General features: G+C 42.6%; 1 protein-coding gene across 1 annotated transcript; it reads left to right on the forward strand.

Moving 5' to 3' along the window:
* Positions 1 to 468: 468 nt before the first annotated feature.
* Positions 469 to 24,069, forward strand: LOC138527762 (matrix metalloproteinase-18-like). Its single transcript, XM_069639045.1, has 10 exons — positions 469 to 700; positions 2,544 to 2,785; positions 2,886 to 3,034; positions 3,136 to 3,261; positions 10,004 to 10,165; positions 10,437 to 10,620; positions 11,207 to 11,340; positions 17,009 to 17,168; positions 20,329 to 20,432; positions 23,715 to 24,069. Exons 1-10 carry the CDS (start codon positions 485 to 487, stop codon positions 23,813 to 23,815), a joined length of 1,578 nt encoding a protein of 525 aa, XP_069495146.1. The 5' UTR covers positions 469 to 484; the 3' UTR covers positions 23,816 to 24,069.
* Positions 24,070 to 25,515: the final 1,446 nt, after the last annotated feature.

Below are 25,515 nucleotides of genomic sequence, written 5' to 3' on the forward strand. Positions count from 1 at the left end.
TTTATTGTAAACAAATGAAATGTTATAGTTCTTAATGAACTAAATACAATAAATAAATAAAATACATGAGATCGGATTTTGTTATGCAAATCAACAACTCCATGTATGTTTTTCTATACGTTGTTGTACGGTTCTCTGATGCACCTTGGCAGTCTGGATGTTTCATGCACCTTGCCGTTATATTTACATCATTTTCAAATGAAAAACAAGTACCTAATGTACCGATTATGGATTTATAAAATATAAAATATATGTTACTGAGAACGTGTACACAAGTGACACGAGACCTTTCCTCGAAATACCTCTTCCTGCTTCTTAATCACTGGACAGGATTGCACTATCGAGGGGTTTTTCTTCGCAGACAGGCGATTGTGTAAGACATTTCATGTGTTTGCACATGTGCTAGGAGGAAGCGGCAAGCCATGACTCAAGCGACATCCGACGGAATGAAGCTCAGAGGGGCTGTATAAAGAGGGGCAGAGGCATGGGCAGGGAGAGAATCAGGAGTGCGAGGAGTGTTGCTGATCAGAGGGACGCTGGACGCAGAGAGAGCAGCATTAGCGACCACTGGCTCTGTCAGCAAACGGAAGAGAAGATGAAGTCCTGCCCACTGCTGCTGCTCCTGTGCGCGGCATGCACACGTGCCTTCCCCGCCCGGCCTGTGACCGGAGACTTGGATGAAAATGTGCAGCTGGCGGAGGTGAGTGCTCCAATGCTTTCCACTCATTAAAAGCAAAGGGCCAGGGCCCAGATTACAGAAAAAGTGCACTGGTGCAAGTGCAACATGTGCAAGGTATTAGCACTAGAGCACAATTTACAAAATGTTTAAAAACACTGGGACACATTAAAAAACCATTGCACCTCAACAAGTGCAGTTTGGCATATTTAAAGCACAACGGCTAAAATTACCCTAGTTCAAAAAAGATTCATTTTCACTACATTTTTCAGCAAGGCAAACTTTGCACTGATGCAAAAATGCATCAAAATGTATCTTTTTAGCACTAGGGAAATGTTAGCCCTGGTGCTTTTAATATGCACTTCAGTTCACTGTGCCTTTCACAGATGGGAAATATACATTTGCATCTCAGTCTTTGTCCCACCCAAATGGGCAGTCCAGCAGCGAAATGCTATGGCAATTCCCTTCTGAACAAGAGCACCAACAGCAAACCCAACAGCAACATCTTTGTTGGCCATCATCAGTGAGGTGGAGCTGTGCCTCTCTGAGCACAGTAAGCAAGGGGTCCATGTCTGGATGACCCTGGAAAACTTGGGGTGACTAGAGCTAAGGCCCTTCAAAAAATCAAAAACTAGTCATGGGCGCTTGATCTATGAGAACAAACACAGCAAAAATTGCCTGTTCTTTGGGAAGGTGCCCACTCTAGAGTCTGCAGCCACACTGTAGCTTTTCACAGATGGGAAACATCAGTCATTATTCCACATATGACAAATGGCTTCTTAAATGAACGTTGCAGCTTAACTATTTGTTTTTAAAACCTGTTTTATAAATACCGCTTTTGCTGGGAAGGATGCCTACGACTGATACAATATCTAGATCCACAGGTGATGTAAACGGTATTGGCAAATGGAGAGGCAGTTCTGACAGGATTCAACACTCCATGAAATGATTGCTCTAGGCGAAGCCAAATATAGTAACAGTCAAACACTGCAGGGCAGCTTCACCTCAGGGTTTATACGCTATCATTAGCACAGTGGGATAAAATGAAACCGCCTGTGCAAATGCCAGCTGCTGGGATGTCCCTGAAGTCAGAAAGTTTGGAATTCGGTTAAAAGGGCTAACTGACTGCATTCCGAGCATTCTGATTGGTGTAGATGATATCATGAATAATTTGCATGTTCTAATAAATGAAATCGAAAACTTTCAGATGAACAAACACATTTCAAATGAACAGCTTTTCAGCATAGTACAAAGCAGACGTTCCTCTAAGCAATTGCCTTCCCATGTTTATGGGAGTCATTACAACGTTGGAGGTAAGCGGTTAACAGTGCCGGTAAAGGTGCCGGTGCTGTTAACCCCTTACTGTCGCATTACGAGGTCCTTTAGCGGGTCCTGCTAAGGGCGGCTGGTTTTACCAGGCACCCTTAGTGGGAGCCGCTGAAGGACCAGCATGCTATCAACAGACCCTTTATTAACGGGCTCGTTGTTAGCATGGTCCCCATTCCCATTGAGCCCTATGGGGGCTCGAATGGGAATGGGTATGGGTTCCCTGAATGGGGAAATACCTGGTCCTCCAATGTTGGAATGGCCCAGTAATTCCCCATTCAGGGAACCCAGACCCGGTATGCGGTATGGGGGTAGCCATAGCTACCCCCAACCTCGTAATGATCCCCTATGTCTGTAAGACATGTTTTGTTGTAGCGCAAACATTTAATGGTGTGACAAAATATACTTTTTTCTAAGAAGAAGCAAAACATCAGACAGCATAAGTCAACGTTTGAGTATCTTTTCCATCAAAGCTTGAGCGCTATATATATATATATGGGTTTTTATACACATTTTTAAAAATACGTATCGTTGGTTTCAGGAATATCTGGAGAAATTCTACAACCTCGACAAAGATGGAGTCTCAGTTTACAAGAACAAGGGCAGCCCTTTCTCCGAGAAGCTCCAGCAGATGCAGGAGTTCTTTGGCCTGGAGGTGACCGGGAAGCTGGACTCTGACACGGTGGAATTGATGCACAAGCCCCGGTGTGGGGTCAGCGATGTCGGGGAGTACAGCCTTTTCCCTGGACGTCCTGCATGGAGATCAGATGCTTTGACCTACAGGTACGATGCTTCAAAAACCTTATGGTTATAAAAAAATGAGTTTATGGTCCGACATTCAAGACGGTGCAATTTATGTGTTCCATTTTTCTCCAAAAAAAAGAATTTTGAACTATACCCCAGACATGGCGCGGGCGGATGTGGATTTAGCCATCCGGCAGGCCTTCCAGGTCTGGAGTGATGTGACCCCGCTGACCTTCACCCGGATCTATGATGGCACGGCCGATATCCAAATCTCATTTGGTGCTCGAGGTAAGACTAGACTGATGTGGATAGTGAGTCTGGCCTAATTATACCATGCCTTTGCTCTTTTATCCTGTTTATCAACCTGGTTTATCATTTTCTCTTTCCAGTTCATGGTGATTTCTATCCATTTGATGGCCCTCATGGAACCCTCGCCCATGCCTTCGCTCCTGGGAATGGGATTGGTGGCGACGCCCACTTCGATGAAGATGAAACCTGGACTGAAGGGTCAGCTGGTAGGTAATAACACGTAGCTTACACAGAGGTCAAAGTGGGTGGGAACTCAAGGGAACAACGTTCCCTTACTTCTCAGCGAAATCTGTAATAGTTCTCTTACTTTATGTGACCTCGAGTACCGTTCCAGGATGGTAGGGAAGGCCACTTTTTCTTTTTTTTATTATAATTTCCCCATAGCTGGTGATTTGAACCCACGCTCTGCCGCTTACAATCCTCTGTCATACCTCATTGTGCTATCACACAAGTGTGCTGGCCAAGCTTTGTTTATTTCAAAAGGTTGCTCGCGATTGAAGCCCATTCCCAAGCAGGCAGCAATCTGGGAATTGCAGTAGGCGCTGTGGTGCTTGTGTAGGCACAGAGGAGTGTGCTGTTAATCGGAGGTGTGTATCAGAGACTGCTGTCCTGGGCATGTCACTTGAGAGGTGTGAATGGTGGGTGATTGGAAGGGGAGCCCGTATAAAGCTGCACGCTGAGCGAGGAAAATGACGCAGTAATTGTGGTCCTTTAAATTCATATTCTTTCACTATGTTTTCTTGAGTCTTGCGAGAAATGGTTTAAAAAAACAGCATGGTGCATGGTCGAGGGGAGGAAAGGACAGACCCAGGTTTTGGGTTTGACTTTGCGGGGGACGTAGCGGGGGTGTGGAGGGGTGGTACGGGGAGTGGGGGAATGACGATGGCTATTGGGTATTTGGGAGCGAAGGGAGCTGAAAAGGGGGCTGGACAACGGGGCGGGGCAGAGAGAACATCACTCTACTACTCTTTTTTGTACACTTCGGCCACTGAACTTATCAATCCATGAAATGGCTGCATATGATTTCCAATGAGTGGTGTTGTGCTAGCACACCAATGTCAGGGACGTCATTTCACCAAAATGCCAGAGTAGCGAAAGTTACATCACTTGACCCTTGATCTCTGATGACATGCCAGGAAGGGATGTCGTTTGACCCCACCCTGAAGTGATATCACGGAAGCGATGGATCACAATCTTTCACCCCTTGGCAAAACAGGAAGTGGCATCGCATTGCATTGTTCATAAGTACACTATGAACATTATGGTTACGATATTGCTATATGTATCGTTAAGATCAGTGTTTATAGGCCCATATTACCGAATTGCTGTGAATGCAAGCAGATGTCCAGGGCCAAATGATAATGATGTGTTATTATAAAGCACTTACGCTTAAACTTTATGCGGAACAAATATACACACAATTTCACCAAACATGTGTTAGTACTCATTTATCGACCTCAGAAGGATGCAAGGCTGAGTTGAGGTGTTTAAGAACAGACTAAATCAGTACTAACCCCCTGAAGTGTGCCATAAACCTTTAATTAGTTTAGCAATTATTGCCTACATTTCCAGAAAGACAAATTATTTGGTATTCCTATTCTTTCTTAGCGTCACTGCTGAAAGTGTTCGACTTGTGGAACCGCTGTTTCTTTTCTTTTTTTTTTTTTTGGAGGCCTGAACAAGAAAGCCAGCCACTCCAGAAGCAAAGAGCCACATGGTGCTGGCCACAGCCAGGACATTGCATTAAAAAGAAAATATGTTTTCTTTTCCCTTTTTTTAATTGGGCTAGCAAGGGAGACTACAGGAGTAGCAAGGGAGACCTCAGAATGAGGTCCCCGACCAATGTACTGCCTACTCCTACCCAGGTGCTAAATGGCGTATCCCCGAATGATTACCCTAAAAAAAATCACCTGAAAGCACATCCATTCTTCTGAATTCCCATGCCGTTTTACCATACCTCTTTAGCGATCAATTGGAATGCATTTTAACACTCAAAACACATTCCGTATGTAGGATCTGACAAGCATCAAGATCACACATATATGATATGCATTTGGGGGTCGATATATTTTGCACATTCATTTAAGCCTGTCTTTTAAGCAATTACATTGAATGCATTTGTGTCTGTTACAGCGTGACATGTGCCATTTAGGCGGCTTTTTGCATCAATATATATATTTGTGGTTGAGTACAAAGTCAGGTAAATCATCTCAAAGCGCCTCTTTATCAGAGCAAACGCCCCAACATCAATAGGCGACATATAATAACATTGCTTCCTAACCATAACTTTATTGTTGGACATACCAAAGCGAATGTGGAAGTGGCTACATGTGTTCAGTGTGTTTGTAGAGTCTGTACATTCTAACGAACACAGCATTGCACCAGTTTGGTGATGCCCACTTATTCATACATCAGGCATTTGCAATGGGACTGGTGCAAGTTGCACCTGGTTCATGCAAATGTGAAAAGGGGCATGCATGCAACATGCATGCAACAAAATGGGCAGGAGAGTGTCTACTTATAGACACACCCATTGTATTTGCATATTTTGTGTCTCGGGGGATAGAATTGGACTGTATTATTCACACCAAAAATATCCGCTTAATGTGGTTCACTTTCCTCAAAGTGTGAGATTCATTTCAGAGACACATGGGAAATGTGTTTTATTTTTTTTAGTTAAACGTCCTTATTGTTTTATTTATTTTCCTTCCAAGGGTTTGCACCTGAAGATGTACATTTTTATTGAATCACAGCCATTTGTGGCAGGAATGCAAGGCCCAAGCCTCTTAATAAGGCCTTATATGTCTTCTGGTTCTTATAACATTTATGTGCATCTTGATTCAGTGACTTCTCTAGAAACCAAAATCAGAGGTCAAACCAGGGGGCACAGACAGATCAATGGAGGCACTATGTTGGCACAACAAGTACGGGTCAATAGGCCTTTCTGGTTTATGTGAACATACCTTTCATCAAACTGGTTAAAAAGTCGATATTATGGAATTTCAGAGTAAGTTTCAGACAATAAGTTTAGCATCTGGTTAATATACACACTGAGAAGACAATTCACGTTCAATTGTTGCACAAAAGCCTCTGACAAATATACAAAGGGATTTAGTTTTACAGTGTTTTATTGTGTTTTTTGTATTGGAACATTTCCACTGTCTTCCTTAAAGTGTCCACTCTGTGTTTTAAACAGGTAACCCATAGCAATGTTCTACCTAACCCCGTGCCCATTATTTTTAAAGTAACAATAATATTACCATGATCATCTTTTATGATATGATATGATATCATATTTTATTTGTATCACGCTCGTACACAAGTGTTTCAGAGCGCGACAAGGCAATGGAGGGGAACAGGGGAGAACAAAACAACGATCTTACTAGGCCCAGTGACACTGAGAACGCACAAGTGCATGGGAAGGGAAAGGGGAAAAGTGCATGCAAGGGGGAGATTGGAAAGTGCAGGGCAGAGGATAGACAGATAAATAATAATAAATACAGAATAAAATAGATAATGGAGCAATACGCAGGGGTAGTGCAGCCAGCAAGTCTCAATTGCTGTGTTTACGGAAGCAGACTGGGTAAGTCTGATAAGTGCATACAAAGAAGAAAATGGGGGTTGTGGGGGACTATATGGGTACAGATACAGTCCCCAGTGCAAGGGGTGGCCGGCAGGCAGTGCAGAAGGGTGGCAGTGTGAGCATGTACCTGGGCCAAGGAGACAGAGGGTGGCCAGGTGCACAGTGCCAAGAGAGAGCAGATCAGCAGGGGAGATGGGGAGCAAAGGCAGATGCAAAGAGGAAGGTCTTGAGGTGCTTCCGGAACCTGAGATGGTTCTCCTCAAGTTTTAGAGTGGCAGAGAGGCTGTTCCAGAGGGAGGACCCAGCTGAAGACAAAGATCTACCCACAGCTTGTTTCTTTGAGAAACGACTGACCCTGAGGGAGTTAGAGGTAGAGGAGCGAAGAGCTCGAGAGGGGAGGTATTTGCGGAGGGATAGCTGAAGGTATTTTGGACCCAGACCCCAGAAAGCCTTGTGGACAATGCAGAGGGTTTTAAATGTAATCCTTGCATCCACTGGGAGCCAATGGAGAGATTTCAGAGCTGGAGAGATACGATCCCAGGGCCTTAGGCCAAGGACAAGTCTTGCAGTCCTGTTCTGGATTAGTTTCAGAGGGTGGAGAGTAGAGGCAGGTAGATTTAGAAAGAGGCTGTTACAGTAGTCCAACCTAGAGAGAACCAGAGCTTGGGAGACAGTGAGCTTCTGGGGGAAGGAGAGGAAAGGAAAAGTACCTCTGAGGAGGTGCAGTAGGAAGTTTGACTTTTTAGAGATCTCAGAGATGTGGGCAGAGAAGAAAATTGTGGAGTCAAAGATGACCCCAAGGTTCTTAGCCTCACAGATGGGGATAGGAGGAGGGCCAAGCGAGGTCGGCCAGAGAGAGAGGGGAAGGGATGGAGAAGGGTTGCCGATGAGGAGGATCTACGTCTTGCTGGCATTCAGAGATCATTGGCGGCACACCAATCTTGAATGGCAGTTAGGCAATCAGAGATGAGGGAGGGAGAGGAGGTGGCCGAGGGCAGCATGAAAATGAGTTGAGTGTCGTCAATGTAGCACTGGAAATTTGAGCATAGAATGGCAATGCAGTGAGCTCTAGTTCAAGCTGTATGGGTTTCCATCTTGATGAAGTGTTGTTACTGTTCTCGGGTTCCATTTTATGGTGATTATGGGACTGGAAAAAACACAAAGGAGAAACCCTGCATTTGCATCAAAAATTTTGTGCTGGTTAATTAGCAACTGTTAACAGATCAGTCTAGAACATCTCCTACAATTTACTTGTTTATTTCAATATCTGTATTTTATATATGGCATGAAGTACAAAAGAAAATTCTTATTTTATACAAACACCAATAATTGCACTATTAAGCATTATTATCAGTAGTAATGTGCAATACAAAGTGAGATTTTGTATGCAAGCAAATCATTAGAAGACAAAAGTAGACCAATCCATTTGTCACAGTCTAAACATAGAAACCCTTTTTGCACCATGTGTAGTATGCATGAACCTGATAACTTGTTCCATTGCAAACAGATTTTGCAACACATGATCTAAAACACTCTGTTTATGGTGTCTACTTAAGCACTTAAGTTCCGGCTGGAATGCCAATAATTTGAAGGCCATGCCTTCGTCAGGATGCTAATAAATAATTGTTGATGGGCTCCTAGCCACAAGAGTCGAATAGATCCTTACAAAAAGTGCTCCCATTGGATGCACTGACCTTGTTTTCATACATGTCCATGTCGCTTCATCATATGATGACCCTTTTATTTCAGTGTTATTCGGCATAATACTGTGACACGTGAGAAGAGCCTGTTCTTCAGTGTTGTTTTGCAAACAGTGATGAGCCCCTCTAAACTTACATGGAGAGCGTTTCAGTGGGTCGGAGTTAGTGTGCTGCCGGTTCTCGAATGTCTCGGAAGTCACAGATTGTGGGGCTGTGTCAGTGTCTGATGTATGTGTTGTGGTGAGACCATGTTGAGGGGACAGCCTTGACTGGATTCCGATCTCCAGTTCTGTTCTTGATGTAAGTGTTCTAGACAGGCCTACTGCACATGTCAGCGAGGCTGACCTGAATGAGGCAGTTTCTACTTCCTTCTAGTTTTGAATTGTCTCAAATTCATGTGTATAACGCAAGATATGATTTAAATGATATTTACCACCTGCTATATTGAAATATGATCCAACCCGTTTAAGTCCAGAAACTAGGACAATATGAATTATTGTAATATATCCACACATTAGTAAATGTTGCTCTTTTCAGTCTCTGTACATCTGTGTATAAGATAATGGCACGTGTTCACAAGGTGAATGCAGAAGCAGAAACCATAACAACAATTCTTTAGTTAAAGGAACTTTTCAGAAGCTAAATCAAAAGATCATTCAATTCTGAGCTGTTTCTGACTAACTTGAAATAGGGCACAATGCAGAGATGCCATTATATTTCTAGAACAGAATCCAACACGTTGGTTATTGAGAATGACCTGCACAATACAGTCGTCCATGGCTATTTCTTCTATTCACTTTGCATATTTAAGCTGCTATTTTCTCAAGACCATTGTCCTGAGTCACTACGATTGATTCTCTGAGATAATCTTTTATCCCCGGTCTCTGATCATTGGTCCCATAGGGGTGACTCGTTTAAGGAATGAGTAGATGACCGGCCATTTTTACAAGCATGCTGTATGGGGTCTGTGCTGGCTTGAAAGTTATTTAACCCTTGTGCTCTGCGGGCTATTGTCACCCGTTTGAGAAATTGCCTTTTCGCCTTCAGCTTTCTTGGCCGAAAATGGCACCTGCAGAGCAATCCTGTGGTTGAGCCACATACAGTGCTCTGATGGACATTCACCTGCTAGGCCCAGGTACTGTTATTAGACCATGGTAGACCTTAATAGGCCAAGGCAAGCCACCGTGGACCTTGCTAGGCACTGATAGGCCATGGGAAGCCAGGGCAGGACATGGTAATTGGCTCTTGAAGTCCCAGATAGGTCTCATCAGTCCTTGGCAAGCCATGATAGAACGTGATTTGACCTGGCAATCCTTGTGGGAAAGCATTAGGTCGTAACAGTTGAGTGTACTCTGACAGCATCTGTTTGGCCAAAAGGGGTCAAAGTAGGAGTTGGTAGAGCATTAAGGACCTGCCATATTTGTATAGCCTTCTGATAGGGCAAACGAGGTCTGGGCAACTGTGCATCACTTATTAATCACTCATATAACACATTAAGTTTGAGATTGTTAGCTTAAGATTATTGCTTTATAAACTATACTAGTTATGATACGGTGGTCGTGTGACTTTTATGAATTGCAGGAGGCTGTACTTTAAGCAGAAAATAATGTTCTTTTAGAGAACGAATGCATGCATCTTTTTACACTCTCCTTGTTTTTTCCTCAGGCTATAACCTGTTCCTTGTGGCAGCCCATGAGTTTGGCCATTCACTGGGTCTGTTTCATTCAAATGACCCCAGTTCTCTCATGTATCCAACATACTCTTACACTGATCCCACCCGATTCCAGCTCCCCCGGGATGATGTTGAAGGCATTCAATCACTTTATGGTAAGTTGAAGGCACTGTATTCTGTCCAATATCCTAATATACATGAAAGCTGAAGTCACCTTACTCTGTCTAGGAAACTAACACAGAAGAACATATATCGTATGTTCTTCAAAACAGTATATATTTGCAAATAAAATATAAACAAAATATTAAAATCATGATGTATCTTAATTGCATGCATTTCTGTTGTGTGTCTGTTGTGTAATACTATATTACATTGTACTATACTACACATTGGTTTTTGAAAGAGTATTTATTTTACATCAATTAGGTGCAAACCCACTCCCAAGGACACCACCACCTACCACACCGACTACACCAACTACCACAGTGACTACCACATCAACTACAACAACAACAATCACACCGACCACCAACCCACCCAACTGTGATCAAAGTATTGTTTTTGATGCCATCACCACATTGCGTGGAGAAGTCATCTTCTTCAAAGACAGGTAAATATTTCTGCAAATGACACATTCTTAAATGTCGCTGTTTAATATCATTAATTTGAAAAGAGATGAAACCTCTGAGAACCCTCAAAGGTATCCCCTGCCAACAGCACAGGCATCTTCTTTATTAATATATAGTGGCACCTTGTGCAGAGGGGCATTAATTCCAGCTTGTTGTTACTGTTGGTCTCAGTTCTTCTATGATTGCACTGGTACAAGCAGACAGTATCCTAAACAACTCCATACTATGATTGGAGACTGCATTATACGCTGCATGGTGCATATAGACCCCATGCAGTTCTTTATATGGACACCATGCTGTAAGTATCACATGCAATCCCAGGTCGTAAATTGGTGGGATATTAGGAAAGGAGATGTTTACAATTTCACATTATTAACAGTGACCACTACACTCATGCTGAGACCCATATGAGTGCAGCCTACGCCCTATGACTATAGCATGTTGGCTGCATGCCAAAACAACCATGTCACACCTTCACTATGACAGCTGAAGGAAATCAATCGCTTTGGCCTTGTCTTAATGTATAGAGATTTGAATTGACCTATAAACCTTTTTCTCCCAAAACAGCACCTTCTGGCGTAAGATTCCCCAGAACACAAATGTCAATAATAACGCAATCGCATCATTCTGGCCATCTTTGCCATCCGGTGTCCAGGCTGCCTATGAAAATCAGGAGACGGATCAAGTGTTTCTCTTTAAAGGTATGCTCACTCTCGATCATGTGCTTATTTCCTTGCCAAAGCATGTCCTCCAACGATCCATTGTGGTGAAGGATTATATATTTGGCATGCCTATCATTTTGCTTTCCTAAAATCATGTTTATAACATTGCTGCCTTAAGATAGTTGTTAAAATGTCCCCGGTTTTGGCATCGTCATTTTTTTGCCAAAAGCTAAAAAGGTGGTCTAATGCATTTCTTGCAGACTTGCACGTTACTAAATTGAAACTTGGTAGACCCTATGCTTGTTTAAGCTTTTTGCAGCAATGCATGCCTAATATCAGAAGACAAAGGAGGATCACTGCCGAGTGGGTCTTTGTAGCAGCTCAGGAATAGGCCTTATGTCCTGGAGTGTTACTAACAGCGTCAAGCTTCAAAACCCCAATAGGGGAGAAGTTTAATCCCGCAAAAAAGTGCCCTTCTCTGCAGTCTTGGAACAGCACTCTGGATCACAAAGTAAGGGAGTGGTGGCGGATTTTCCCACAATGTAGCGGAATGCTTTACCCTTTAGTTCCCGCCACTTTGACCGTCTGCCCCAGGAGCAAGGTTGGGAGGGTATTGAGCCACCAAAATTGACATTTATTTTCAGTGGAGGTACATGTCTTATAGGCAATTTATGGGCAAACCAACTTTATGAGTGTTCTTAAGTGGGGCAGAGGCTGTGGAGAGGAACTATCAGCATTAACTTTTATTTTTAGCGGCCTAGCATAATTTATTAGACATGTATGAACAAAGCCAATTTGATGAGCATTCTTATGTGAGTGTGAGAGACTACATTGGGGCGGCCAGCATGTCTCATGACTTTTTTTACTGGCATTCTGGACAAAGCCAGCAGCAGTATGTTCTTATATGGGGACACTGGCATACATTGGCATAGATAGCATGGGCATATTTCCTTAAATTACTGCCACTATGGCAAAAGAAAGGAGCAGTGTGTCCTTATGTGCAAATACTGACATATATTGGTGAAGCAAGCCAGCATAGATATATAAATAGGCACAACCAGGATGGTGGAAATATTTTACACTGGCAGAATACTGACATATATTGTAGGCAAAGGTATCATGAACATTCTTCAATTTGTGACTTGGCATCTATTTGATCTTTTCATGTACAAAACAGACATTAAACTGGGTGTTTCTTTCTCCATTTTTCATAGAAAGTGATGTAAAATACACCATTTTAAGCCATTATTTAAAGCTACACTGGTTCGCTACCACATAGGAAATGCCCCATCAATTAAAATTCACCAGCCACCACTGTTTTTTTTACCAAAATTAGAAGTCCCTGAAACTAAATTAACTCATACTTTCCACTACTCAAAAAAGCCTATCCATGATGGCCTCATAGGTGCAACCAGTGGCCATTCATATACTGGACATCACTGTTTATTTGGCTCTGCTTTCTTCTGGCAACTGCTTTTAATGTAACTTTCCATAATATCATCTTGTATTAAAAACTAAATCTGTGATGTCATTTTGTGCGATGTCATTACATATTCAAATTAGGGGGGCCCACATATATTTGCCCGCACAGGTGCCAGCAAATCCTAGGCCCTATCCAGTCTACACTTGCAGACATTTGGTTTTAAACACCAATACATGATAATGACAAAGCTAGAACAAACGTGCATCATAAACGTAATGATAAAACTCATGCTCATTTTACTGCAGCCAGATTACTTAAAAAAGTCCAAAACGATTTGTGGTCTTAGTTTCCCAAAGTGAATAACATGATACATTTACTATTTTACTGCCTCAATGAAAGATTTACCTGGAGCATAAGCTTCGTACAATGGATCCGTCTCTACGACACAGCTTAAAAGATACACATAGATGCTGTGGAAAAAATGTCTGCCTTCATCTGACGTCACAGCCCTTTACAGTGCTCAGAGTTGTCTTTAATCAAACACCTTAAAACTCACTCTACATTGGGTCCCTTTTTTGTGCTGGGTGGAAATAGGTCACATCAGCAGAGTCCGGTCCATCAAAGAGAAGGCATGGCTAATTCAATATGTCAAGGTGAAATTAACAAAACAAAAATGAAATCGCCAAAATACGAGAATTTGGGGTTATTGAATGTTGAGCAGATTCATAACTACCAAGACTCGCCCCAAAGTGTTAGCTGCTGACTGATAGTTGAAGGACGGTCTGGTTCTGTGAATGACAGCATCCTAGTGGTTGCTAAACTGAGATAAGGAATGAACAGAGCACAGGAAAAACACAGATAGTTCTGTGGTAGCCCAGATTGCCAGCTGTCTGTTCAAGGAGGTATAAGGGATTTCAGGTCTTGGTACAAGGCCACTTTAAAAAGGAAACATAAATAAATGGCTCTCTCAGGCGGCAGCTCAGGAATTGTACACCGAGCATGGAAAGAAGTGAATTCCCAGCGTTGCACAGGTCCAATGCAATCCAACCCGAGGGTAGCATTTCTTACCTGATCAAAGGCAAACGTATTTTTTGCAGTAATTAGAGCATTCATAATATCTCGCAGACAATGAACAGCAGACAAGTCACTATGGAATATATTTTTGCTTTTCATATAATTCATTGCACGTGAGAGCATTTTGGAGCACAAAATGATAGGTGCATGGTAAGTATTGTATAAACAAAATGGCTATCTAATTCTAAAAAGCACATAGCGCTTACCAAATGAAATCACTAATTGCACAGCCTCAGGTACTGCTACATCACCAAACACTAGAGCAACACCTGTAAATCAGCACATGGACATTTTCAGAGACATTTTACTACAAATAATATGTACAAAATACATTAAAATATACCAAATAACTTTAAAGATCTAGTAAATATTTTTTAAAGCATCAAACAAGTCAAATAACTTTTTGTTAACATTAGCATAAGGCATCCACCATTCTGGAAGTAAAAATGTCTGACAAATTCACCAAACAATACAAATGCAGGCAAACAGTACAAAAGGGGTGTTGTTTTTGGGTGGAGATGGGTGAGAACAGTCGGAAAAACATGTAGGGCCTCATTACGAGTATGGATGTAGCCATGCCCTTAACAAGGGCATGGCTTCCTCCATACCGGGTTCCAGCTCCTGGTTCTTTCAATGAGGAATAACCGGGCCATTCTAACATTGGAGGATCCAGTAATTCCTCATTGAAAAAACACCCCCCCATTCCCATTGAGCCCCCAGAGGGCTCAATGGGAATGGGAAGGGAGCTAATAACGGGCCTGTTAATGACGGGCCCGTTATTAGCTCCCTGGTCCCCATGCTGGACCCGCTAAGGACGTCTGGTCTGACCAGACGTCCTGAGCGGGTCCTGCAAGGGGACCTCGTGATAGGGCATCCCGTAATGAACGGTGCCGATCCCGTACCGGCACCCTTCATTACGGGAGCGCCAGGCTCATAATGAGGCCCATAGATTTGACTTAAAGATGGGCGTCAAATGGGTGTACACATAGCCAAACCACACAAATCCATCCTCATATGTCATCTGCATTGAAAAACATTAGAGATCCTCATTCTAAGTCCTTATTTGAGGCTCTTATGTTAAAGCTTTTATTTTAATGACAATACTTTTGGCTTAAAGGTTACACTTTCAGCACCACCTAATAGCCAAAACTAATTAGGACTATTAGAATGGGATCAAAATCACTTATAATAATGTAAAGAGTGCAGCAAAACAACATTTCAATGAAACAGATCTTCACACATGACACATGGGAAGCCATGCCCTTTGTACACTGCCAAAACAGCTATGCGTTGTTTTCTTTAAGCTAGCTTTCATATTAAAGTTACCTTCACTGATGATACAATCATCTCTGCTCTTAACAAACCAGAGCTGCGCTTTTAGCAGTATTATCCATACAAAATCCCCTGCCTCGAAAACTTCACTGGAGCATCGTTTTCAGTAGCAAATGGGATTGATAGCGTCTTCATTTCCCAAATTAAAGACACTTAAAACAAATCTTATCTAAAAATAAACATCAGTCAATTTACCAAAATCTGTGTTCCATTTTCAGCCAATCTCTGCATAGGGAGTTACTTCTCTCATGCAGGTCCAAAAACCCATTTGTAAAGATTAAGATGTTTTCCCTGCTTTGGCAGCCTTCCTGTCCTTAATCCAATCAATGTATGGCTTTCGCAGGGCACAGCCCGTCCTCGTTCAAACGATCAGTGGTGTCTCCATTATTGAAACAAATAGTACGTAAATCTATTGCCCAATTATGGGTCTGTCATGCACAGCTAAATCATTGTAAAGTGTGTACTGCTCTGTTGCACACTTTTCTGAATTCATTCACGTTTCTGGACAGGTTTCAATTGGGTTTTCGAAAATGACATAGCACTGAGTCTGCCCTTACTATGGTGTGGGATGATATATTGGCCAATGCTAATGCTGGGTGTCTTTTGCTCAAGGTGATACTGAATCTCTCGGTGGCCTTTGAGGCAGTCGACCATGAGCTACTTCTTTCACTTCTTTCAAATCCCAAAATACTCAATGGACTGTCAAATATGGCCTTTGAATTGGTCAGGTTCTTTCTGTCAGGACGGTCACAGAGAGTGGAACTGGGTTTGTTTCAATCTATCCCAATTGCTGTTCACTAGGATACCACAGGGGTCTCCAATATTAACCTTAGTGTTTAATATATATATTTGCCCCTTGTGTCATTATGCAGTATTTTTCAATTCAGCTGTCACATTTATGCCAGCAATGTATGAGTCAAAATTTCGATTAACCAATGCATGTAAGGGTATGGTATGTGAATGGGCTTACATTGAATTGCAATAAAATGAAGATACTGCTCTTGAGGCCTATACATCTGATTAATGATCTCGAGAGGACTCTCAGACCCCACTCTTGTGTGGCCCATTTACTTCATGTACCAACACAGTTAGGAACCATGGATTCATCTGGCAATCTGACCTAATTCTAAACACACAAAACAGTGTCATAGTGAAAGCCTTGTATTTTAGAATGTGTTTATGAAAGCAGGGTTTTGAAGTTTACTTCAAGTGATGATCCTTCTTGGGTAGTTAGCATCTTAATAAACTCAAAGCTTGACTAATACAATGTTTGTTAGCTTACTGGCTGATCAATTCATTGCTTGTAGACGGTGCAAAATGCAACTTTTCGATTAACCTTCAAACTCCTGACATTTTCTAACATCTCATCCTTTTGTCACTTTTAAAGTGCTGTTTGTGGTCTTTAAATACCTATATTGACTGGTAACCCAGTATCTTATCGATCACTTTGCTCCCAAAATAAGAGTCTACTGGTCATCCATTCCCCAACTGTAAATCAAGCGGTGATTGCAGCTTTTCTATTTTCACTCCCGGTCTTTGGATCTCTGCTTCGTCATCTCTGCGCCTGACAGGAAATCGGCCCTTTTCAAAACAGTGTTAAACATCTACCTTTTTAGCCAAGGTCCTGGCTGATTTCTCCCTTCTACTTTTCTTGGTTGTGATAGATGCAGTTGGTTCTGCTTGGTGCCCGATACAAATTCCTTCAAATTCAAAATTAAAATTTTAAATTCTAACAGGTACAAGCATCAATTTGTGAACTAAACAACTGGTTATATATATCACCATCAACCTAACCTTTGTGGTTAATGGAGAATCATATTGAACCATACATACTTAGAATGAAATCTTGTACATGATCACTTTATTTTTTGTTTCTAGGATCCAAATACTGGGCCCTTGATGGATTTGACATACTACCGAGTTATCCAAGAAACATCTACAAACTTGGATTCCCCAGAACCGTGAAGAAGATCGATGCAGCGGTGCATCTTCAGGACACCCACAAAACCTTCTTCTTTGTGGGAGATCAATACTGGAGGTAGAGATGCCACATCTTGACTGGTTGGATTCACAAAGTGAAAGGATGCATGCAAATTACAGTATTTGCGCTGGTGAAGTTAGATGGTGTCCTTTATTTAAACAATTATAAACAGCAGAGAAACACATCCTTGTTGTTATTATGTCCCATCTGCAGTTAATGGTTAAATACAGCTTGTTGTACATAGCACTGGGTGAGGTTTTATTGCAATAACCTCAAATCACCTGAATTTCAGATAGCTCGACCAAGTTAAACTTTGCACTGTTAAAATGTTTGCCTGAAACCACTCATCATTGAGTGAACAACACTATGGGAAAACTTGTCAGCAGCGCCCACATGGTGATATGTCCTGCTCATGACATTTTCACATCTGAATCAGCACTTGCTGTGTGTTCGTTGGAAGGCAGAATTGTACATGGACAGATGAAGGATAGTTATTATCTTACTAATTTTCCACACTCCCAGTACACTCCCACTCCCATGCACAGATATTGTACCCCACAGAAATCAACATCCATGAAGACTGGCCTAAAAATAGCACCAAAATGTCAGAAGAAAAAAACCTTTCACTGAAGACAGCCCAGTATACAGTGAGATGTGATGAATTGTGCACTGTCACAGTTTTGCCAGGTGGCAAGGAGGTGATATACATTTTCAGACTTTTGCTCCACGTTCTTGACTCTGACTACATAGTCACCTCACCTACAAATGCATTATGCTCTTCATTAGAGATGACTGCTCAGTTTTTACAATCCTCGCTTGACGATACAGAGCCCTAGACCGCATTATACTGAAACCATGTTAGATGGTTAGAACAAATGCTTTCTGATGTGGGTAAAAGGGGCACATTGCGAGTTTGACAGTATTCTGGTGGTAAATCTGCCAGAATACCAGCAAACAGAATTACTGATGACTCCACTTGGTCAGGCGGTAATACCACTCGAGGTATTACCTCTGGCGGTAATACCATCTGATTGCAAGGGGCAGTTTGCCAGCGTAAATCCCCATTTTATAGAGTCCATAGGACTCCAGTGAGGATTGTAGCCATGATTACCTCTGCAGTTATCATTAAATGGTAATACTGGTGATTTCTGGATGTAAAGTGAGGGGGTTACCTTGAAGCTGGAGGTAACTCCTCACTTTACCTACAAAAACCACCAGTATTACCATCTTGTGGAGGTAGTACTGGTAAACTTGTAGTTTGGCGGTGTGGAAAAAATTGAGGTAAACGGAATTACCTCCACTTTTTTCCAGCACTGCCAGACTCATAATGAGCCCCATTGTTTCGTAACAGGGAAGGTGTGACTGCGGTTTATGTTCTTAAAGTTATTACCCACAGACAGATAAAAGATGATATCTGCTTTGCCAGGATTGGAACTGTGCTTTGTTCACAGATCTCACTATAAGAACCTCATACATGGCTATCATCTGAACCATTGTCAATATGCAATTCAAATGTACTTATGGTGTGTTATCAATATATTTGCCAAAGAAAGTGAGTAATAGTACACAAAACAGGCCTGATTAATCAGACTGGAACTTATTTGTCGATAACAGCAAGGTAGCAAGTGCAGCGACTCAGCAGCTCCCTATACACCATCAAGGCGTATGTTTTTATAAACAATACATACTGCCTTACTGGCATCAGGCAGAAGGATGGGCCCCTCGCAGTGTGTGGGCCATTGCACTTGCTGTGCCCCATGTTCTCTCCCATTGAGACATCACTGGATAAACTGGGCTTTTAAGAGCCTCAACAATATTTTGACATGGGAAAGTCCCATTGAAATTTATTTTTGTAAATCATGCCGTTAATGCGGTACAAAACCAGAAACTGTACCTCTTCAATAAACCAGTGATACGCTGATGAAATAGGGTACAGCTAATCTTGTTCTAGGAAGTTCTTCAGGGTCCAGCTAATCTTGTTTTAGGAAGTTCTTCATGGCCTACGTATGGCATTCAACTACTGCCGAGGATTGACAAATGTGTATATGCAATGAGCACACAGGAAGTTGTATGAATAGGCTAACCATAGCTTTGTCTGATCATAGGCATGTGGGGTTTATGCTTGAAGCAGTGCTCTCCTTTTATACTTTTGTAAATTAGCCACACTGTTCTTATCAGTACATCCAACGGTGGAACGAAACAGGGATTATAAAAGATTCCCGACAAATTGGTTCTCAATTTGCTGGTGGAGTACATCTGCTATAACTAGTTTACTGGTTTCTAGTTAGAGCAATGAAAATGTATATTTGTACCTGTTGAAGTTACCTGTGGAAATCTGTGATGTGTTTCGAATCTGAACACATCTTATAGTAGCAACCTTGACTTGACCACCTTGTTGGGGCTGCAGCCTCGCAACTGGCTCACTTGAACATATGCTATTGGACTGCTATAAGGTGAAATGTTTTGGGAGTGGAATTACAAGCACCAAGAATGCAGTTCTTGGTGTGGACAAAGATTTTATGACTTTGATTTTGGAAGATGATGCCAATTTGGAAGACCTATCTTATTCACAGAGGACCTGGTTTTTTAGGGCCTCAAGGTGGCTAAACAAATATTCTAAGAAATTGGAAGTCTACTCTCTGCCCAACTATATCTGAGTGGCTCCAGGAAATGTACTCCCTTTCAAATATAGAGAGGGTTGCCCTTCCTAGTTAGCAAAAGGGCAATATGTATGAGGATATTTGGAGCAGATTTCTTGAAATGTACTTGGAGTGATTCACGGCTGGTCTCTCAGCAAGAAGATCATGATTGTTGTTTCTCCCTCTCTTTTTCTCCTTTCTTTCTTCTCTTTTTTTTTGTTTTTTATTTGTTAAATATGTGATTATCTAATTTTTCAATGTGTTTTTGTGTAAAGACCGAACATTTTAATTTAAAAAAAACTTGGCTTGACCACATCTCATATGGGAATTTTGCCTCCAAGTTCTCAATGGCCATCTATGACATGGGCACTTCTTAGAGGAATCATTGATGTTCTTCAAATGTCATCTTCGGTGTTACTGGAACATGTACTGTCATATTTCTATCATTGTGAATTTCCTAATATGTGGAGTGTGCTTGTATGTCTGTAAAGTGGAATGATGAAATGCCAGCATACCATAATTGATGTGACAGCTTTGCTAGCAGGTCCTAATTCTTCTAAACCAATCTTTTCTTATAGTTATAATGAAGCCAGTAAGTCCATGGACAAAGACTCCCCAAGGCCTATAAAGGATGACTTCCCAGGAATTGGAAAAAATGTTCATGCTGTTTTCCAAGATAATGGTAAGAAAAATAGTGTGCTAAAGCTGTCAAAATAATTGCACAATGGCATCATGTGCATAGAAGTAGTTTTCCCATTAATGGTGGCAGTTAGGCGGGAAGAACCTGATGTCCTCTTTATGGTAGATTTATGGTTACAAAATAAATGCACCAGTGACTTAACGCTTGGTCATAGTTAGTGGCGTTATTTGCACCATTTGTTGTTGAAGGACCACTGTGCACAGTCACTTTTCAAAGTTTATCCAGGTGCAGAACACCAAAAGTGTTCAAAAACAGGTTAAGCGGAAAGTAGACAATGGGCCTTATTATGAGTGTGCCGGTCCGCAAACAACGGTGCTGGTAAGCTTACCAGCACCGTTGATTCCGGACCGGCACGCTATGACTCTGTGGGCAGGTGCCGTCCCGCCCACCTGGGTCAGACCTGGCGGGTGGAACGGCACCTACTCGCAGAGTTTCACTGAAGCACCGCCACTGTTATAAACTGTGCCAGTGCTTCCGTGGTCCCCATTCCCATGGAGTCTTATGGGACTCCATGGGAATGGGGACTTACAGAATTACCAGCGCCTGACTTCCCGGCCGCCGGGGTCGGCATACCCGGTGTTACCAGGAAGTCAGGGACCAATAATTTCTTTCGGGTCTGGCGGCAAGCCGCCTTTATCACAGCAGGCTTACCGCCAGACTCAAAATGAGGCCCACTGTCTAATTTTCAGGCATTATAAGCTGTTTGTGTAATACATTCGATCAGTATTATTGCTCCACTGAGAGGACTGAGGGCTTTGATAGAGCGTAGGATAATCTAAAATGCAGCCTTCGTTAAACATTTGCAACCACTGACAGGCTAAACCTTAACCTCGTAAGTTAGAAAAGAAGTTGTAAGGTTCCATTGTAGAGAGGCTCAGTTTTAAAAAGTCACAGAAATCTCGCACCATTAATAAACAGCAAAGCAGAATGCAGGCATGGTCTTCTTACTGTTCTCCAGCCATATTGACACTGTAATTGTAAGTATGCTTAGCCTCCTGATCAACGCTCTTAATAAAAGTGACAGCTCTTCTGATAAGGCACTAACCTCGCCCAAACTTGTAAGTGAAACACTCTGCTGGCATGCCTCATCTCCTCCTTCTACTCAAACTTCGAGTGTTACGCTGACAACACACAACTCTTCTTCAAACTTCCCACTGACCCCCTTGAACCTTCCATCAACTCTGACTGCCTTTCTGCCATCCAGGCCTGATGCATTTCCAATGATCTCTGCCTCAATGCCAGCAAAACAGAGATCCTTCCTATTGGGACCCCTGCATACAACTTCTTCCCTTCACTCTGGCCTCCTTCCATGGGCTCTCCCCCTGCTGCCTCTTCAAAAGCCTGAAACCTCTGAGTCATCTTCGACTCCTCTCTCTGCTTCCTCCCTCACACTCAGGACATTGCCAAGAAGTTCCACTTTCAGCTCGTCCTTCTCAAAGGAATTCTACCTTTTCTCACCTTCCCGCAGAGGCTCAATGTTACCCGGGCCTTGGTTCTCGCTAAATTTGACTATTGCAATAACCTCCTCCTGAATCTACCTTCTTCCTCTCTGCAACCCCTCCAGCTAATCCAGAATAGGGCAGCAAGAATTATCAATGGCCTCAAAACCCAGGGACTGCATCTCTCCTGCCCTACAAAGTCTTCAGTGGCTCCCGGTTGCTTCACAGATTAAATTCAAGTCCCACTGTATCATGCACACAGCCGTCTGGGGCCGGGGACCACTCTATCTGCAACTCGTTCTTACTAAATATTCCCACTCTTGACCTCTTTGCTCCTCTGGCACCAACTCCTTGGGCCTCATTACGAGGTGGGCGCAAAGGGATACTGGGCACCATTAAGGACATTGGTGCCGGTAATCCCTTTGCGCCCCATTCCAGGTCCCTTAGTGGGTCCCTTCCTTAACGGCTGGTCTGACCAGGTGTTAAGGACAGGACCCGTTAAGGGACTTCAGAGCTAATAATGGTACTGCAAATTGCGGTACCGTTATTAGCTACTTCCCCATTCCCATAGAGCCCTACGGGGGCTCAAATGGGAATGGGGAATGGTTCTCAGAATGGGGATTTACCGGGTCCTCCAAGGTTGGAATGACCCGGTAAGTACCCATTCTGAGAACCCGGACCCGGTATGCGGTAAGGGGGTATCCATGGTGCTATTAGCACCATGGCTACCTCCTACCTCGTAATGAGGCCCCTTGTGTGTAAAGCATTTCACTAAACAGAGGGTGGGTGGTCGATCTCTTTCCTCAGCGGGCTCCCTTCTCTGGAACAGCCTTCCCTCCCTCTTCGTCTTGAGCCGGACTTTCTTAAATTCCGGAAGATCCTCAAGACCTTGCTCTTCACCTTTTTCTCCGCTCTCTCTCTCTTCTGTTAAGTTCACAGTTGTTTGATTGGTGTCATGGCCCTTATGCATCCTAGGGGGCCTGACCTCCCACACCGAATCACCCTAGCTTCTGTCTGTCCTCAGCACTTGCCTTGTCCCACCCTCCATCATCGGAGGATCGCACTTACCTTTCATTGCACTTCACCTGTTGCTCACCCATTAGCACCCCAGCACCTATCCCATTCTCTCTCCCTTCTGCACTTGCACGTTCTGAACAGTCACAAAGCATAGTAGGTTAGTTTTCCCCTCCACACCGTACTTATATATATATTTGATGTCATGTAATTTGTTTCTCATCCCTTGTCCCCTCCCTGTTGCCCTGTGGGCGCTTAGTAACAGTATTTACTTCCTATATAAGTGCCTAAAAAGCAAACAATAAATATATAAAAAATACATAAATGAACACTTGCTAGAAGAGTCAGATTTGAAGGTGGGCAACCGTAAGTAGTGTGGTTCCTAACAAGATGCACAACTCAACATCACATGGTCTCACCACAGGGCTATCATCGGCATTGCCAAGAATGCCAACTGCCTGTGCATAAATATTAAGAATCAAATGCCATTGGAAAAAACGAAAACACTCTGATTCAGTATGGTATCATATGCTCAACTGGTAATTCCAGTTCTATGTGCCCAGGCTTAAGGAAATGAGGCCTCAGATGTAAACGCTTCCAGTATGAAACAAAACCCTGCATAGAAAAAAGTCTTTGTGAATTGTGAAGATGTGGGATAGAGAGCAAACAGCATTTTAAACGTCTGAAAACGTTGTGGGTCACCTGATATAAGCGAGGAAATGTAGTTTTCAACCAGTAATAGCACAAAGAAACAGCCTATTTGCCTAATCCTCTATACTTTGTAAAGAATAGTTGTCGCTTTTCCTTGTAGGACTTTTGTACTTCTTCGTTGGACAGAAGCAGTTGGAGTTCAGCATGACGTCAAAGAGAGTCACACGAACGCTGAAGAATAACAGCTGGCTCGGGTGCTAAGAAGCCGTATCAATACACTCACCATGGAAAGGAGGACACGTTTAACAAGAAAAAGACTGTCTTGCTGCCATTTTCTGTTTTGTAGAAGCACGGGTTAATCTTTTAAGAAACATATTGTTCAACGTGGGTTCATTATTTATGTCAGGTCAGGATAATTGTAACGTATTTTTATATCTTAAGTTATTTTGTTATAATTTTGTAAATTATTTATACATGTGCTGAATTCTAATAAATTGTAAATGCTATTTTCTTTACACTGGTGATGATTTTTGGTATTTTAAAAATAGGTTCTTTCACACTTTGCACAGATGGCGATAAACGAATAAAGACCTGAACTGGTGCTATGGCGAGAAAGCCATTTTATTAGCCAAGAGTCTTCCAAGCAAATACGAAACATAAACACGTCATTTATTTTAGTTTTTTAATCCCCTCGCACACTGGTTTAGAGTAAATAGCAAGGATGGTATGATTAACACTTTTGGCATTAGAGCACTGCTTATATCAACTGTCATTTAATTTTATATATTTACTGTGGTGTAATCACCAATGTATGTCAAAATCTAAGTGTCTGATTCACATAGAAAGCTCTAAAATAGGGCATAGTGTTAGTGTCACCCAGAGGTGTTGCTGGTGGGGGGAGGGGCTGAGGGGGCTATAGTTCCGGGTCTTCTGGTTGTAGCCCCGGATAGAAGCTCAGGGACAGCAACCCAAAGGTTAGCTACCACCAAGTCCTGCCAGTCCCGACATTACCATAGCCCCAGATCTTTTCCAAAACCTAGCAAGATCCCCACTAAGAAAAAGCCATGCAAACCTGTTGCACGCTAAGTTAACAAAGAAAAGTCGGACCTACATGCAACAGCTCAAAGTAAAAATCATAACACCATACATGTCCACTACACTCCCCCAGCACAGTGCCACTCAGCGCCTTGAATCCACAATTTAGCGCTGCAGGGTCCCTGGTATACATTAAAAAACAGCATGTCACTGGTATTATCATAGACAGTGCTAAATAGGTGCAGCCAGCAACTGAGTGGTGGTACAATAGGCATAGCTAAACAGGTGAAGGCAACATAGTGGCGGCAGCACAGGCAACACCTGAATAATCTTTCTACTCCCACGAGACCAATGCTGCCAATCAGTGCCCCCCTCATCAAACAATCCACCCCCACCAGGGCAATGCTGCCACTCCACATGTCCCTATCATGGCCAATAGCTCACTACAGAAACATGAAGAACGCCTGAAAAATGGACTGCCAATAGTGAGTGACCCCAACATACATGCCAAGTAACTGAAAGACAATTACATTGCCAAGTCCTCAAACAACATACACACCCACAAATCACCCATTTCCACATCTTGAGGCACATCCAACAGGAACACACACAACATCCATGTACCAGTTGCCATAACCACCACCCACAAACCCACTGAGGTTATCGTAGAGGTACACACCCACCAAAACCACAACCGCAAAGAACATACAACTATGAAGGAAGACATCCATGCTTTCATCTGCACACTGAATCTCATGCAGCACACAAGAAACACAATGCACAGGCAGACACATGTTCCCCATGTGCCAATTATCACACACCCTCTGGCCTACCTCTACAATCTCGCTGAAGTGGTAGGAGCCTTTGCCAATCTCCTTTGACATCACACACACCACTCCAATCAAACACACACAATGCAAACTCAG

This window comes from Ambystoma mexicanum, chromosome 7q (genome assembly GCF_040938575.1).
Source record: "Ambystoma mexicanum isolate Mex_15411 chromosome 7q, UKY_AmexF1_1, whole genome shotgun sequence".
Taxonomy (NCBI): domain Eukaryota; kingdom Metazoa; phylum Chordata; class Amphibia; order Caudata; family Ambystomatidae; genus Ambystoma; species Ambystoma mexicanum.

What these genes read in the sequence shown, in the direction of transcription:
- LOC138527762 (XM_069639045.1), top strand. Translation starts at nt 485, where the DNA reads ATGGGCAGGGAGAGAATCAGGAGTGCGAGGAGTGTTGCTGATCAGAGG. An exon ending in AATCTCATTTGGTGCTCGAG is followed by an intron (nt 3,035 to 3,135) that starts GTAAGACTAGAC and finishes TTCTCTTTCCAG; the next exon opens with TTCATGGTGATTTCTATCCA. An exon ending in AGGCATTCAATCACTTTATG is followed by an intron (nt 10,166 to 10,436) that starts GTAAGTTGAAGG and finishes TACATCAATTAG; the next exon opens with GTGCAAACCCACTCCCAAGG.